General features: G+C 32.6%; 2 protein-coding genes across 2 annotated transcripts; both read left to right on the top strand.

Moving 5' to 3' along the window:
- Window positions 1–412: 412 nt before the first annotated feature.
- On the top strand, window positions 413–9,594 carry LOC132724794 (interferon-induced very large GTPase 1-like). Its single transcript, XM_060709757.1, has 2 exons — window positions 413–490; window positions 4,796–9,594. The coding sequence occupies exon 2, from the start codon at window positions 4,936–4,938 to the stop codon at window positions 9,592–9,594; it is 4,659 nt and encodes a 1,552-aa protein (XP_060565740.1). The 5' UTR covers window positions 413–490; window positions 4,796–4,935.
- A 1,614-nt stretch (window positions 9,595–11,208) lies between these two features.
- On the top strand, window positions 11,209–17,315 carry LOC132724792 (interferon-induced very large GTPase 1-like). Its single transcript, XM_060709755.1, has one exon. It carries the CDS (start codon window positions 11,225–11,227, stop codon window positions 15,815–15,817), a length of 4,593 nt encoding a protein of 1,530 aa, XP_060565738.1. The 5' UTR covers window positions 11,209–11,224; the 3' UTR covers window positions 15,818–17,315.
- The last annotated feature ends 362 nt before the right edge of the window (window positions 17,316–17,677 follow it).

Below are 17,677 nucleotides of genomic sequence, written 5' to 3' on the forward strand. Positions count from 1 at the left end.
TCTTGATATCAAAGCAAACATCAGACTTTTCGCTGATGATACTAGTCTATTCATTATTGTTGAAGATCCGCTATCAGCTTCAAATATTCTAAATACAGACTTGCAAACAATAGACAGGTGGTCAAAACATTTGGTTTGCTTGCTAATTATTTATTACTTAATTAATACATTATTCTGACACCATGCACATGACTAACAGAGACGCTGTTATACTTAAAAGTTACGCAAAGGTGACATTTGTGTAAAAATGTACTTTATTCATGTTTATATACTTTGCACATTTACTTCGCTGTCACGCCCTATTTAAGATTTTGTAATTTAGATATACTACAAAGTTTGAACTTTTTAGTCAATCCTCATTGGCGTTGTTATGACTACAAATATTGATCTAAAACGCAGCAGTGCGAGGACAGTACCTGTTGAAAAAATAGAGTGAGATACACCTGTTTTGTTATTTAAGAATTAAGGACAGGAAAACCCTTAAATAAAGGTAAATATCTTTTATATGTTATTTGTAGTTATGTGTTTTCGTTAACCAAACAATGGTGTCATGTGACACTTTTCTCCTTTGGAATAGGTGTGAACCATTTTTGTTGATTTCTAGCATATATATGATTGTATCTTTTCATCAATTTTTATTTCTTAAAGAAATAGATTTGAAGTGACAATTTTGAAAATGAAAATTTATTACTTTCATTAATATAGTCACGGAAAAAGAATACACTTCAAGAACAAAAATTCTTAATTGCTACTTGTGTTGACAGAACTCGAATGTTATAATTTTAACCGTTTTGCCATGTTACTTTTCGTATTCGAATATTGATAAATTTTGTAAGTTTGAGTTCTTTTATTTGAGGCCATTGTTCATATTCATCAGCACAGTTAAAGCAAAAAGTTCTGAGAAAGGTGTTTTTATTTCAGCACAGATTACTGAGTGGGTTTTTTTTGTGTTTTTTTTTTTTTTTTTTTTCATGGAAATCTTCTTCCCTTTTTTTGGTATCATAGGTTTTAGGTTATTCGAGTTATATTATACAGGTATAACATTTCTGCAACAAATTATATAAAACCCGGATCATTTTATGAGTAGAACCGCCTTGCGAAGATCAGCCTTGGCAATAGATTTTCACGTAAAAAGGTTACATTAAGATAAATACTGAACATGTTAAAAATTAAATTAAAAAAACAATTACAAATCCGTTTTTATGCTCACAAAAAATAATTGGTTGAAGATTTTCATCCTTTTCAAACAACTAGTTCGAAGTACTTTTTATTACGGTTTCGGCCCACTCACTTTTGCCCTCTCACCGGGCGAGACCTAAATGTGTAGGCAGATAAAGATGTTATCATATTTCACGCATTAGTTGATATCGATGAAATTGTTATTATGCACTGCTACACATTTATATCGAGGGTTGAACGGAAAACTGTTGTACGTCACATTTACACAATTTTACAAGAGAAGGAAAACAACTTGTTTTTTTTTCTTAAATAATTTTTGACAAGTTTAATTATCACATGACCTATAACGTGTCAGTGTGGCGTAAAACCCAATAAAACAAAAAATTCAAACAGGAGGGAATATTTCTAATTTACATCTATAATACTTAACATTAAGAAATAAAAAGATTTTTTTGTCTTACAACATTTTTACATCTGAAATTCTTTACATTCTACTTGTTGAATTAATGGACAAGTGTTGTATCTCAAGATAGCTAAAGTTTTCCACTAATATGTTTTATACTAAACAACAGACTATGATAGCTTTTTGTAATTGAAAATAACACATTTTATATTGACTTTATTTAATTCAAATTTAAAGACATGTTATATAAAAGAAAGAAAAACTTTGAACATTAAACTTTAAATTAAACCAATTTAAATGCAATTGATCATTTATCATACTGCTTGGTTCTTAAAAATGCATTGAATTTAAAATGACAGTGAGTATAACACAGGATTCATTGACTATACATACATTCCAAGTTGTCTTCAGATTCAGATCATATGTTAATGTTTAACAGGACTTGTAATAAAATAGCCATTGCCTGCTTTCATTAAAGACATATCATTTAATGATACAAAACAGATTATTATGCATAAGTTAATTTGTATAAGCATTTTTTTAACAAATGAAGATAATTGTATTGTTTTACTTTACAGACATCATATGAAACAAAGTGGAGCCCTACATTGTTTATAACAATATCATTCAAAATATATAATTTCAATTCTAGATAAAAAGAAAATAAGAAACAGCAGAACAAAACAGAACAATGTCTTATAAAATTAGTACCTGTGAATTCAGTTATTTCTGCTTTACAAATTTGCAATTTGATGACAAGGACAGAACATCTCATTACTACCAAATTAGGTGCTTTTTATTCAAAATTCAAGCTTAACAAAGTGCTCTGACTATACACAATATCTTAAGTCAAACAATGTACAAATATTCTACTTGAAAACTTTAATTCATTTTATTCTTCAGATTACAAACACTTCATGAAAAGAAACTTGCCCACAGATATCCACAAAACTGCTAGCTTCAGTTATATGTAATTTCAATATTTGCCGGGTTTTTGTTTTCAGTATTATCAATGCCATGGGTGCCAAGTTGATTATGACATCAAAGTAACTGTTATGAGTTTATGACATCATCAGTTTGTCCAGTTTTGAGGACACCATCATAGTTATAACCGCTTTTCCATGTTAATTCTACTGTATGGATATGAGACTGCATTGTGGAAAACTGTATGTAACTAAACTTACGACAGTTTTACATTTACAAAAAAAAATGTAGCATAAAGTTACGACACTTTTGAAAATACGTCGTTACAGTTACTTATTATAAGAATAACATGCTATGTTTATTGATTGACAAAAATGCAAAAAATTGATTTTTTGACATAAATGTGACTTACGACACTTTTCAATTCAGCCCTCAAATACAACAAAATTAATATCAAAGCCAAAGCAGTCTTTTCTCTTTCCTTTTTGTTTGATACGATCCAAGAACAAGTGCCTCCCGGATCAATGATCCCGATATTGTCCTCTACAATCAGATGGTGCTAATTCTGTAGTGTTATAAAAGAAGGCATATCTAGATTGCGGAAAAAATGAACAGTTTTCGAAGCAAAATGACAAATTATGAATGTTTTGGTGCGTTATTTAGATTCCTTCTACAATTTATATATTTTATAAGATTTTGAAGCACTAGTACAACAGTAGATTTTGTGTTAACTTCTAAAGGCATGTTAGTGTCATAGTATGGTTGCTTAAAGTTTTTGCATACAGTAATATTGTGAGAACACTTTCATGCGAACGTTTTGATCACCCATTGTTGTACAGCGTCCACTGAAAATAGAAAGGTTCATATTAAGTTCGCCAAAGGTAATGATTCAACTTATTTCTTCATCATAACATCATCATTTTTCCAAACTTAACAATATCATGCAGCTAAATATCTCTGATTTTAAAGCAGTTTTTCTTTTTCTGCAAATTGTATATTTTTTGTTAAATTGGCTTTAAATTGTAGCATATTTGTTGACACGTGCGAACGATGTTGACTTTTACCACTAAATTCAGCCCAAAACGTATTTCCTGTATCAAATTCCGTCTTTAATACAAATAAACTATGTACGTGTATCTGCTTTGGTACACTATTTTTGCCGAAAATTGCATAAGTTAACCTTCTACACCCGTACACTCGCTAACAGTTTTTCGTATATACCGCGTACACAACGGTTCTAGACTCTGTACACAAGGCGAGAACGTTTTTTTGTAAAGATTGCTCAAAACAGCTCGAATTGATATATGACCACTCAAATACAAGTAAAGGGAAGTCTATATTTTGTATTTAAGACGAAATTTGATGCTGCAAACGCGTTTTGGACTTGATTTATTTGCAAATATCAGCATCGTTTGCACTTTATCGCAAATATAACAACAGATATTTTAAATGCAAAAACTTCAAACTATTATTTAGTTCTGAAAATCTGATAATTTTATGATGAAGAAATAAGTTGAAACATTACCTTGGATGAATACGGTGTGAACCTTTCTACTTCGGTGTTTTGAGGTAAACGTTTTATAACAGTGGTATAATCATGCAGGAACGTTTGCTACAGTTCAGTTTCAGTTGGGCATGTAGACAGAATGAAAACTAGTTCATATACTCGTAATTTCTTTGATTTTAAAATGATCATAGAATTTATAAAAAGAAATTATTCAAGTGAATAACTGATGGTCACTGGTTAAACTTCAGCTGGATCATTATAATGTGTTCAGCTGCCAGCAGTGTTGATATTTATAGAAAAGAGTGAACTTAGAGTAGGACTCTAAGAATCAAGTTGCATCAAACTAATTGAACACTTTTTAAAATACACACACTTTATCATAAGAGATGTCTTTGTGATCATTTCATAGTCACAAAGATTAGTAACAGTTGGATTACCATATATCCGATGCCTTCATATTGTCACTCGTACAGAGGGATGTACGTATTCATTATCCCTTATGTACAGACTCAATCAAATCGAGTCTGCAATTCTCTTGTTATTTTGTTGTGATTAATGCTTCCGAGGGATCACTTTTTTCCAGATTTGTATACCCAATGATCGCTAGGCGATCAAATATATCCATCTCTGTAACATATATCAGTTGTAAGTGTTTATATACCCGTTGTCTTTTCAAGCATTGTATCAAATATTGTTGATTTAATTGCCAAGGTTTTTGTATAACGATATGAATCTTTAACAAAAGTTGATATGATATAAAAAATATGTCTTTGTTATTTTAGATAACAAGAATCTGAACTAACTAAGGAATATCAAAACACCAAAATGAAATATTTGGATATACTCTGGCATTTGGATACCGGCTAGTCTTATTCAAATCTGTAAAAGGTACGTTTAATGACAAATTATTGCTTCTTTTGAAATGGCTGATTCATCACCTATATTTATCTTAGGTGAAGTTTTAGAGAAACTTAGTTTCAAACAATTTTATCCCGAAAAACTAACACGGGAGGACCTGTATCAAATTACACCAGAGAGTCTAAACACAGGGCAAAAGAAGAGTTCATTGGCATGGCAGTTCGTGTATGATATAACAAGATATAATTATCACGCTAGAAATATAAAAATTTCCGGCACAGAACATGTTGAACCATTTAAGATGGGTTTCAGGGAAAGAACACGACTAAAACGCGAAGCAACAAATGCCAATATTCATCCATTGGACGTTTTAGTGGCTGTCTTTTTATGCTGTGACCCCACAGCAAAACAAGATCTTATAATGCATCTATGGGGATGTAAGCTGGCAATGCCTTTCTCGCTACAACTTTCTGCAACCGTAAAACCAACTGTATTTCTATGGCCTTTCCGCTCACTTATAGGACAATTTCAGAAGTATGATTCTTATACAGAAAGGCAAATGATTCACGAGCCCATGAAATGCATAGCATTTATAAGGGCAGGAGAAAATGAACAGTTTTCAAAGTCAAGTTTATTAAATTGTTTAATTGGTGGATCGGAAAAACCACATCCAATGTTTTTTCACAGAAATTCTGAGGGATCAAAAAGGTCTAGATCTAGCGCTACAAATGGCCTTGTTGAACTCGGGTGGTTTTTGCCTTCCGAAAATAAGGATCGACGGTTTAACGAACCAAAATTATTCGTCAATTTACGTGGAAATGCCATAGCTTTAAACAAACAGATCGATTTGATTGGAACAATGGCAACTGTAACAGTTTTTTTGTGCACCGTTCAAGATTTAAACGACATAAAAATGACAGTAAAGCGGTTACTTAGTTTGGGGTCACGCGTGATTTTACTGATATCAGACCAGAATCCAGATAACGATGTAATAGATAATTATATAAGAACTTCATTTGAAAATGAACCAGAGTCCCATTTTGATATAGTGACTGCTGAGCGGGCCATGCTTTCTGATATGCTGGACATGTTATTACATAATATAAATAGAATTGAACATGGAGGCAAAGAGGTTGTTTTATCTGATATTGTAAAAAATCTTTCAAATATGAAATTTTGCGTGGATGAATCAAACATTGACTTTGCAACAGCTTTCGAATATTCCAAAGACATGATTGATGCTATAAAATGTGTAGATGAAAAAGAGAGAAAGCTTACAATACTGCCGCTTCAAGAAAAGTTTTGGAAAACCTGGGCGCAAATGGATAGAGATTTTTGGAGATTTGATCAATTAGATGAAAGTGAAAAGAAAAGATATGAAAGTAAAGAAAAATTGGAAAAGGACATGTCAAAAGTTAGAAATCGACAATTTCAACATTTTGCAAATAAGGGCATTTCCAAGCCGATGGTGATATTCATTAAGGCCTTATCAAATTTCAAAGATTTTACACGGAAAATATTTCTGAGAATGCTAAAGCTTGAATTAGATAGCCTTTCGCGAATCCACCTTAAACCATTCTATGATAAATATCAGGAACTTGTAAATCAAACAATTCAGGCAACAGAAGAAGAGAGAATTAAAATCAATAATAAACTGTCTGATCTTGACGATATGAAATCGAAATTGTCATTTGGGATGGAGCATGTTGTCAGGGAACTTGGTCAGTTGTATGAGGCATGTGAGAGTCAGCCTGATCAAGAAATTATAATTCAAATAGAGAAACAAAAGATATCGTATAAGAAACTACCCCTATATGCTTGTTTGTCTCTTTTAGAAGGTTATCCTATTGAAATTCTTGATGGCGAAGCTTGTTCAGTACCAATACTTTGGATAAGCTCAATTTTTAAGGAGCTTCCAGACGTTCTGAGAAATAATAAAATCTTAAAACCTGCAGATGACATACGTGTGCATACCATATCAGTCCTTGGTATTCAAAGCTCAGGAAAGTCTACATTTTTGAATGTTTTGTTTGGCCTCCACTTCGCAGTTAGTGCAGGACGTTGCACGAGGGGTGCATTTATGCAATTAGTTAAAGTTCAGCCATCGGAAGAAAATGAAATTCAGGCAGATTTTATTCTTGCTATTGACACAGAAGGCCTGAAAGCTGCAGAACTTATTTCTACAGAATCCGTTAAACATGACAACGAATTGTCAACATTTGTCATAGGCTTAGCTGACACAACTGTAATAAATCTCATGGGAGAGAACGCAACATATTTACATGAAAATTTACCAATCGCAGTTCATGCTTTCCTGAGAATGAACCTTGTCGGATTACACCCACGTTGTACAATTGTGCACCATAACGTTGACAAACGAAACAGAGAGAAACTTATTCAACAGAGTCGCATTCTTGAAAATGTCCTAAATAACCTGACAAAAAAGGCCTGTGAATTAGAAAAAATTCCTCCAAGGTTATTTCATGAAATTATAGAATTTTCTATTTTTCACCATACTGATTACATCCCAAGCTTGTATGAAGGGGAACAACCAATGGCACCAGTAAGTATCGGGTATAGTAAGGAAGTTGACAGTGTAAGAACAAAACTTATGGATTATGTTTGTTGTGATTCAAAAATCGATAATATGGCAAATTTTGTCCGCCATTTAAAAACTTTGTGGAATGCTATCAAAAAAGATCGTTTTGTTTTTGAGTTTCGCACAACTCTTGAGGCAGAAGCACGCCTTGATCTGGATAAAGGTTACTTCAGAATTCTTATGGAGTATTTTAAGCAGGTAGACGAAATATCTACTAGACTGATAGCAAGGCTAAAAAGCAAGCAATACACACAAAAGAATGTCGCAGACAGATTTTCTAAAGATGAAGCTGTAGTAAAAAACAAGGCTATGGCAGAACTCAAAAAATTTCTTGAAAAACCAAAAAAAATTACGTCTCCTTATTTTGATCATTGGAAACAAAAATGTCTCGAAAATCTTCAAAGTGAAACGGAAAAAGTTCGAGTCTCAACAAAAGAAATATTTCAGTATGTAAGCACTCAATCATTTCCTTCAATTCCAGCAAAGAGCATTGAAGATTTCATTGATATGATGTCCAATTATCAAAGACTTTTCAAAGACTTCGAGATTTGCTTTTCAAAAGTTTGGCGTGAATGGGTCAAAACATTAAACTTTCCTTCTCCGGAAAAATCAATATTACCTGATATAACAGAGGCATTGCAAGCGGTTTGTCCAGCTTATAAACATTTGCTTTCCGAAAAGAAAGTTAAAGCTTCTTCTTTATCAAACATCCGACCGGATGAACAAGCACATTTAAATCACGCTTTTCATAAATTTTCATCATCCCGTGTAGCCGAACTTCTATCAAAAATGATGGCTATTCAATCGCAAATCAGTAATGAGTATTCCCAGGAAATATCGGCGTTTTTCATAAAGCTCATGCCTTACTCAAATATTGTACCAAAACAAATTTTATTGAAAATTGGAAAACGTCTACATGAAGAACTTGATAGTTATGATACAAAAAAGGAAATTAGCCAAATGTTCTCCATCGATTTACTCCTTTGTACATCAGGAACTATGGTCAATGATTTACAGTGCCACATGGAAAAGCATAGTGTCTTACGATCAGTTGAGAAAGAACTAAGGGTGTTGGCAAAAAAGCAAGAGGAAAAGAAGGTCACGGACATTTTGTTTGAAATGATATTTAGTACCATAGAAAGAATGGTTAAAGTAAACTTTTACCGAATATCACAGAGATGTCTGCTCAATGCTTTAGAAACGTCTAATTTAAAAGTGGCCTTTCACTCAAAACAAGGCCTTTTAGGATATTGCTTGTACCATGCTATCAACACTGATAATGACGAGTTATTAAGTCTTTATTTTCATTCCCCAGAAAACGCGACTACGAAATGTTTGTCTTCAATCCTGATAACATTAGCCAATGATACAGGATTTAAGGAAATCATAAAAAAGTACTTGAGAGAAAAAACATTGAATATGTTTGAATATATTTTATGCTCATTAAAAGAAGACAACGTTTCTTTTCATGACGTTTTTCAACGTTTTAGCAAGCATGTTTATATAGATTTAAGTATTATTGATCTTTTTAAACAAAAAGCTAAAGGATATTTGGAAATTACAGTTAACATTGGAAGACTGAAGGACGAAATGAAAGGGAAATGTGAACAGTTTCTGGATGCAACAACAGCAGACCTCGCTTCAGAAATATCTACTAATTCAATGAATGTGATTTCAATGATTGCAAATAAATTTAGTGGCAAAGTCATTGGATGTCAAGCATTGTGTCCGTTTTGTAAAGAAATCTGTAAATTTTCTTCTTGTCATCCTGGCCATCATGAGTGTTTTATTCACCGACCAGTTGGTTGCCGAGGAATGCATTGGAAGGGGACACGTGAGCTCTCCTATGAAACCTGCACGTTACATTGTAGAAAAGGAAATTTATTCAACTACAAAGATAGATATGTAAGCTTTAGAGATTTAAATAGTGTTTATCCAAATTGGAAAGTTCGCATGACCTTAAATGAAGAACCATCATGTGTTTGGAAATGGATTTTTGTAAATAAGCATCATATTTTGCGATCAAGTGGGTTGTATGAGCTGCCAAAGAATATGCCATTTGAATGGCATTTTATACACAAGAAGACTGTACTTCGAAATATACGACTGCAGTTTGAAATTTAAAGTAAGTGTTTTTAATGAAATGTAACGCGGGTTTTTTTCTACTTTACGAATAAAAGGAATATGAATTCCAAAGTATGCTGAAAGGCAAATAAAACCAATATTTAGCATAATGTTTGAATTTTTCATTATTGAAACTAAATAAGTTTGGTACCAATTTTAGGATTCTCAAAGTTTTACCATTTCATGTTAAATATTAAATTCTCCATAAGCAGTGCACGAGGGCGTGAACGGCACTTTCAAGTACCGTCAATGAAAAGGCTCAATCAAATCGAGCCTGCAACATTTTCAATTTTGCCGTTCTTGCTTTCTATAGTGATTCAATTTCCCTCTATCTCTTCTTTATCAACTACAGCATGGTATATTTTGTTTTCAAATTATGGATTGTATAAATAATGATTTTCAGTATTCGTTGTAAGGGGCAAAATGAAAATTGCACATTTGTGAATTAGTTAGTTCTTTTATTATAAATTAGACTGCTGCGGTTAATGACTTGTGATGATTTTGCTGTGAGCTTTTTTTCAATATTGGGTTTGGTTTGGACACTCGTTTCATTGACAAAGCATTTTATGGCACGTTGGAGAATTGTTATTCGTTAAGTTTTGCACATAAATTACCTTGCCCCTGCAAACTGTTTACATCATGCTTAAATCTACAACCGAGAAGACCCTAAATAAGCTCAAAATATTTTACATCACATAGACACAGTATATGTCATATCGCGACGTTCCAGCTTTACTGGTGGACGAAGACCTCAGGTGCCCTTCCGTGCATTATTTCAGGCACGAACGGGCACCTGAGTAGAACCACCGACGTTCCGTAAGCTAGCTGGATAGCTTCCTCACATGAAAGAATCCAAAGTCCCTGTCGGGATTCGAACCCACAGCGGCGAGGGGCAAGTGGTTTGAAGTCAACGACCTTAACCACTCGGCCACGGACGCCCCCTCAAAATAAATGATATCTGGGGAAACAGAGATGCAAGACTAGACGTCTCCACATATTACAAGTATGTAATGCTTATTTACATCATTTTACGAGTTCTTAAATGTTATTAACAGTATAACACCAACATGACTATTTGTTTAATTTTCTTTTTAACCCGTAACGTGCTAAACTGAAAATCATGTTTCTTCAAACTCACACCTATTGAAAACAAGTGTTTTAAACTCTGAAAGAACTTGAATATCCTAACAAATGGTACCAAACACAAAGATCATTTTATTTCAATAATGAATGTCGCAAAAGTATTGTTTGCCTTTTAATGAGAGAGAGGATGGATTAAGCCAGTATCTTTTTTATCCAAATTTCTGTGATATGCGTGTGTGTTTTCTTCATAGGTATGTACAAATATGGCCCTTTCATCTATCTTTAAACAAATTTATAATACATTGTTCTATATTTCAAAGTTATAGAGTATCCTTTTTATCTCTAAATGTAATTTATTCTTTCGGCTTTAAATCTTTACTATTTATCAGGCTGTGTAGGGTTTTTAAACACACCAAAAAATAACTTCCAAAAAGCTATGAGCATTGATTTACACATGAAAAACTAAAGAGTGTATGGGAGGATAAATTTAATATGTCATGTCTTGTATTGATTATCAGTTTCAGATCAAAAAACAACAACTACTAAAATGGACATTGACGATCTTATGCAGTTCTGTAGGTATAGTGGTTTGTTTCCGGGACGTTTGGAGCGACAAGATGTCTTTTCTGTTCGGTTTGAAAGTAATGAACACAACAACGCTATAGCAACATACGAACATGACTTATCATTTTTACAGAAAATCGTTTTTTATAATGGCAATTGTAGAAAAGTTAAATCAAGAAAAAGATCAATGCATCCCCATCCACTAGACATATCGACATTTGTTTTCTTATGCTGTAATTTCATTTCAAGACAAGACCTGGTCTTGCATTTCTGGGGCTGCAACCATGCGTTCCCACTCGTAGTAAAAAGTGGGCAACTTGAAAGGGCAACAATATACATTTGGCCTTTGAAAAGTTTGATTGCAAAATACAAAGACCCTGATGGTAGTGATATACAACGTCCTGTACTAGATTTTAAAATGAAAGTAATCAGTGCCATTGGATTTGGTCAGCAAACTGTTTCGAAGTCAAACATTCTTAATATGATAATAACTGAATCCGGAAAAGAGCACTCTTTCTTTTTCCATAGAGATTTGGAAGGAAGTACCAAGAACGTGTCTGAAATTTGCAACGGAATAATCGAGGCCTTTCCTGTGTTTAATGCTAGTGATCAACCATCTTTATATCTTAATCTCCGCGGAAATTGCAAAAAACATGCAGATCAACTCGGCTTTCTTTTAACTGCCAGTGATATTGTAGTTCTTCTTTGTGATAAACAAGAAATCGGTGAAGTGAAATCTTTAATGCAGAAAGACATGTCAACACATAAAAAGCAGTTTATTATCTTTTGCACAGATCTTTCTGATAACGAAGAGGATATTAACTTGGCAGAAGAGCTTGAAGAATTTTGCACACACAAATTAATCGATAACCTTATAGTTGCTTTGAAATGCGCAATGCGATTTGACTGGATGAAGGAAGTTCTGTGTGCAGTTTCAAAAGCTAGATTTGAAAATTCAATAGATGATTTGATGAAAATTGCTGAAGAAAACAATTTTGATATCGATTTAGACAGAATTAAAAAACAAATAACGAAAGCTGAAGAATTCACCAACCCAATTTTCAAGCTATATGAGGAGAACAAAATGCAATCTATTTTTCCAATCCAATGGTCAGAATCTCTTGCATTTTCAAAAGCAGATAAGGAAATTTATAAACTACAACATTGGAAAAGCGGAGAAAATGTTCGTCTTTATCGGGACAAATTAGAGCAACAGAAAAATGCGTCACGTTTGAAGCAAATAAACCTCATTAGAAATGGTGAAAGTTCCCTGATATATCGATTTTTAGAAACATTTGACACGATCTCAGAAACAGAAGACTCGCCTCCTTTTTCGTATTTAACTTTAGAAGAACAAAACGAAATTTATATCAGACTTCTTAAAATAAATTTTGACAAAGCAACACGTTCAAATCTGAATAGAGTCTACAGTGTTTATTCAGATCTTTTGTGTCAATTGCGTCTTGACAGATTACACTCTGTTGAAATTCAAGAAAGACTTGATAACCTAGATGTGAAGATATGTAACAATTCTTTATCAATATCACATTTTGTAAGAGAAATGGGACAAATATACGAGACTGTTTCCTCTCAGTGCCAAAAGGAAGACCGTAACATTTTTGGACTTGACAGGATGCTTTCTGCTGCGGTGAAACTTCTCTTATATGGCTACAATATAGAATTAATGGATGGGATATCAAATTATGTTTCTTTGAATTGGGTGAAAGGCATAATATCTGAACTAAGGCGAAATCTTGAAAATATAAGAATTAAAGTAGTATCTGTTTTAGGTATTCAAAGCACTGGAAAGTCGACATTATTAAATGTAATGTTTGGATCGCAATTTGCTGAAGGGTCTGGCAGATGTACACGTGGGTTACATCTTCATTTGGTAAAAGTGTCACCAGATTTTATCAGAAACTATAATGCAGAATATGTATTTGTTGTTGATACAGAAGGATTGTTTACATTGCCATTAGAATCCGAGGCACTTGATATTGACCGGAAGGACAGGGAATTGGCAACTTTTGTGATTGGGATTTCAAATATAACAATTGTCAATATAATGGGTGAAAATCTGTCATACCTAAAAGATATTTTGCCTATTTCTGTACACGCATTTCTTAGAATGGATTTGGTTGGTTTAAATCCATGTTGCGTCCTTCTTCACCAAAATGTAGCAAAAGGAAACAAATACCATCTACTTCAGCAGACACATCATCTTGAGCGTTTGTTGGATGATTATACATATGCTGCTTGTAAATTAGAAAATATTAGACCAAAGCGCTTTAAAGATATTATTAAGTTTGACATTGTTAAAGACGTTTATCATTTTCCTCCCCTTTATCAGTCCTCTCAACCCCAAGGTCTGATTAATCCACAATACAGCGAAGACGTAGAGAGTCTTAAAAAAGACATAATGATTAAAACCGATGGAACGTTTTTATTAGTGGAATTTGCGGAGCACATCGAAAATATATGGGAGGCGGTGAAACGGGACAATTTCGTTTACGAATTTAAAAATATTATTGAAATTAAAGCAAGGACTGTGATTGATAGAGAAATATGCAACTTACAATGGAAATTAAGATCGACGTTGCAAGAGAATTTAAAGGAATTCAATCAAAATATAAATGATTGCACGAATAAAAATGCTTTGCTGGAATTACAGAATAAATACGATGATAGGACAAATGAACTTTTAGCTTGTTTATATACAGTAAATGGCGACAACATAGTCAGGAGAATTCCTAACACCATTTTAGGAAAATCAATACTAAAGTTCCAAAGCCTTGTTAGGCAGTCAATCAAAGTGAGTTTCGAAGAGAGCAGGCGTGAATTCACGAATCTGTTTAAAGTACAAGTGAAAAGAAGACAGAAAGAATTGGAAATTGTTGAATTAGATAAACATATGTTGCTCGAAATTGACCATTTTCTAGAGAAAAATCTTAAAAATCGAACACATGCTTCAATTAACGTTAACGATTTATTTGACAATTTGTTCCACAGATGGATTAAGAGCAAACAGTTTGGAGTTGCTTCGTCAAACGGTATGGTATTTGAAGAAGAAGCCGTAAGTTGCATGTACTCATCGTTTCCAATACGTCATGCCAAAATAGATGAACAATTGGAGGTAATGTGTATTTCAGATAGAAACCTGGCAGACTTGTCATGCGAAGTACCACCAACATATTGGTCAGTTCATGAGCATTATTCAGAGAACCAAATTGCAAGTGAAATTGTGGAGGACATGAGGATTTTTTTGCAACATAAGCTAGCGCAAATAGCCGATGGCAGTCTTGATTATAGGGTTGGAATTTTTAAAGATATTATTTTACATTTGCGAAATCATCGCAACTTAACCGAGGGTTTGATTCATACGAAGCCAGTTTTTGAAATTGACGTAGCACTGGCTTCATGTGGTGAATTTATTCAACGCTTTAAAAAACTTGAAAGGAAGAATAAAATCATATACACGCCTTTAAAAATTCACTTAGAAAATTATTTCCGTTCGAAGATTTCGGAAATTGTTTTATATAAAACTAGTTCAGCAGAAGCAGTTGAAAATTTCAGTGAATTGATATTGACAGAGTTAGTCCACTATTTAATGTCTTCCATACCTAATGAAATTGCAATTTACCTTAAAGATCAACATAACTGTCTTTCTTCAAAGCAGGGACTTATAAAACACATATATTACACTTTAATCGGAAATCTTGAGTCCCATTTTTTAGATAGTTGTTTACATTCGTTTGAACATAGTGCTAGAAGCTGTATATCGAAACTGTTTGATTCTCTATCGAATGAAACCGAATCTTTCAATGGATCACTAAAACAGATAGTAGAGGATTACTTTGATAAGAATATTACCTCAGTTTGTAACAGCCTGGAGGAAGGAAAAGTTAATCAAAAGGTAACTACACTTCCTGCAATGAAACAATGTATAAATTTGATATCGTCAGCGCTTGCAAAATTTCTCCCGATGAATAGTTTTAAGGAATTTGAGAATGATCTTCTCGGGGAAATTGAACCAACTACTTTGATAACAATATTGGTTGATAATTTAAAGAAGGATTCTGTACGTAAAAAGTATCTAAAAATTATATTAAGACGCGTAATAGACACCGAAGAATATTACAATATAAAATGTGAAACTGTAAGCATAATTATCTCTCCATTAATCGGTTGCACTAAACAGTGCCCTTTATGTGATGAAGTATGTTGTATCGGACAAATGAATCATAGTGGAAAACACAGCGCTTTTATGCATAAACCAACGGGGATGAATGGCAGGTGCGAGACATCATCTAGGAAGTTGTCATCGCTTACATGTTGGGAAGAACTGAAGTCACATGAGCATGATGGAAAGCATGATCCTACAATAGAAAACATCCGCGAAAGTTGGGTTGTTCCTTCTGATATGTGTGTTGATGACAATAGCTTTTGGAAATACATATATGTGTCACGCATAAAGGAAATTGCACACCGAACGGGTAAAGATGAGCCCGATGATATACCAAAATCGTGGTATAATTTGAATAGAAATGCAGAAGCTGATAAGTTAACGAAAACATGATGTACCATATCTGTGAAATCTTTTGTGGTCGACACACGTAACTAAAATGTAAAATTGTAAAAATATATGTAAATTATCAATTTAAATCATACTGTGACATGTTTGAAGCTGTCTTATTTTGAAGACTTATCGTGTTCATTAAAATACGCTATCGTATGACGGAATAAATCCTGATCAAATGTAAATGATAGTTGATATAAATGAAGACGAGCATTCAGGTCAAAGTAATTCAGCCATATTTCTATTGAATAAATATATATCATTTTTGTCATATATATTTTCCTATTTGTGTGTATCAAATTTTATATGTTTAGAAAATGCACAGATATTGATGAATGCTTAGTATAAATGACTAATTCAGCAAGCTCGTTTACTAACACAAATTGTACCCTGTAGTTGTTTTCAATACTGACTGTTCTAAATCATTCTGAAATGAAATATATGTATTTATGTATTGTATTTTTACATACATGTTATTGATTTATTTTTTTAAATTGTTAAAGCAACTGATTCAAAATTGCAGTTTTCACGCTCCTTAAAGCGTGAAAATGGCATTCGTGATTATTTCATGACAGAATATTTTGCCTCTATTACAGTACTCTAATATTCACGATAAATTTTCTCCAAGATGTTTACTATAGGCTGGTATAATCGAAGACGAAAATATATATTATTTTATTTTAAATAAAAGTTGTGACATTTTGTGACACATTTGTTAGTTCAATTTGAAAAACTTTGTGTACTTATTTTCCGTAGTTTAAATGATAGCATAATTATATGATACAAAAGTGTATCACAACAAACAACTGCAAATCAGACTTAACTTTCAATTGATAAAAAGACTAGGCATTTCTTTTCTATTTTAGGCAGTTGTAATATATATTCATAGATTATATTTAGCTCAACATGACATCGCAAAATGAGCATAATTATAACCTAAACATTATTACAAAGTTTATAAAATTTAAGTCAACAACTGTTTTATTTATTCTTTACATAATGAATTACAAAATGTTAATAAAGTAGCTGAATTTAGAAACCTTATAAAATCGCCCAACAGGGAAAAAAAACTTACAACTGCCAGGACTTTGATAACAGACATGGCTTTATCGCATTTTTCTTTGCACATACTACTTTGTTAACCAGAAAAGGACTTTATTCAAGCTTACATTAATACGATCTTGAAGTTTAGTATTATAAATTATAACGTAAACAATAACAAATAAGCGGTAGTTTAACGAGTATTTATTGTCATAATATTATACGCATGCGCGCCCGTGCGTGCATATGTGTATGTGTGTGTGTGTGTATTCCTTATGTTACTATTTTGTTTACAAGCACTTTTTTCTTAAACACAAATAGTGTTATATATACTTTATTTTTACATGGATTCGATCTTTAAAGAAATGTTTACTTGAATATTTTCCAATGATGAATTTTACTATAGATACACGTTAGTAAAAGTTTTATTAAGCAATGTTAGATAATTAAACTTTTTGATACTTAAAACAATTAGTAAAATATCCTGTTCATGTATGTTTACCATTTTAAATCATACAGTGTCATGTTTGAAGCTGTTTTATTTTTTTTTTTTATTTTTTTTTTTTTTTTTTTTTTTTTTTTTTTGAAGACTGGTCGTGTTCATTAAAATACGCTATCGTATGACGGAATAAGTCCTGATCAAATGTAAATGATAGTTGATATAAATGAAGACGAGCATTCAGGTCAAAGAAATTTAGCCATATTTATATTGAGTATATATATCATTTTGTTTTGTTTTTTTATGTTTTTTTCATACAGATTTCCTATTTTGTGTGTATTAAATTTTATATGTTTAGAAAATGCACAGGCCTTTATGAA

This window comes from Ruditapes philippinarum, unplaced genomic scaffold (assembly GCF_026571515.1).
Source record: "Ruditapes philippinarum isolate M1 unplaced genomic scaffold, ASM2657151v2 ctg4997_1_1_1_1, whole genome shotgun sequence".
In the NCBI taxonomy this organism is placed as follows: domain Eukaryota; kingdom Metazoa; phylum Mollusca; class Bivalvia; order Venerida; family Veneridae; genus Ruditapes; species Ruditapes philippinarum.

Excerpts from the sequence above, each read along its gene's own strand:
- LOC132724794 (XM_060709757.1), top strand. The coding sequence starts at position 4,936 with ATGGCTGATTCATCACCTATATTTATCTTAGGTGAAGTTTTAGAGAAA.
- LOC132724792 (XM_060709755.1), top strand. The coding sequence starts at position 11,225 with ATGGACATTGACGATCTTATGCAGTTCTGTAGGTATAGTGGTTTGTTT.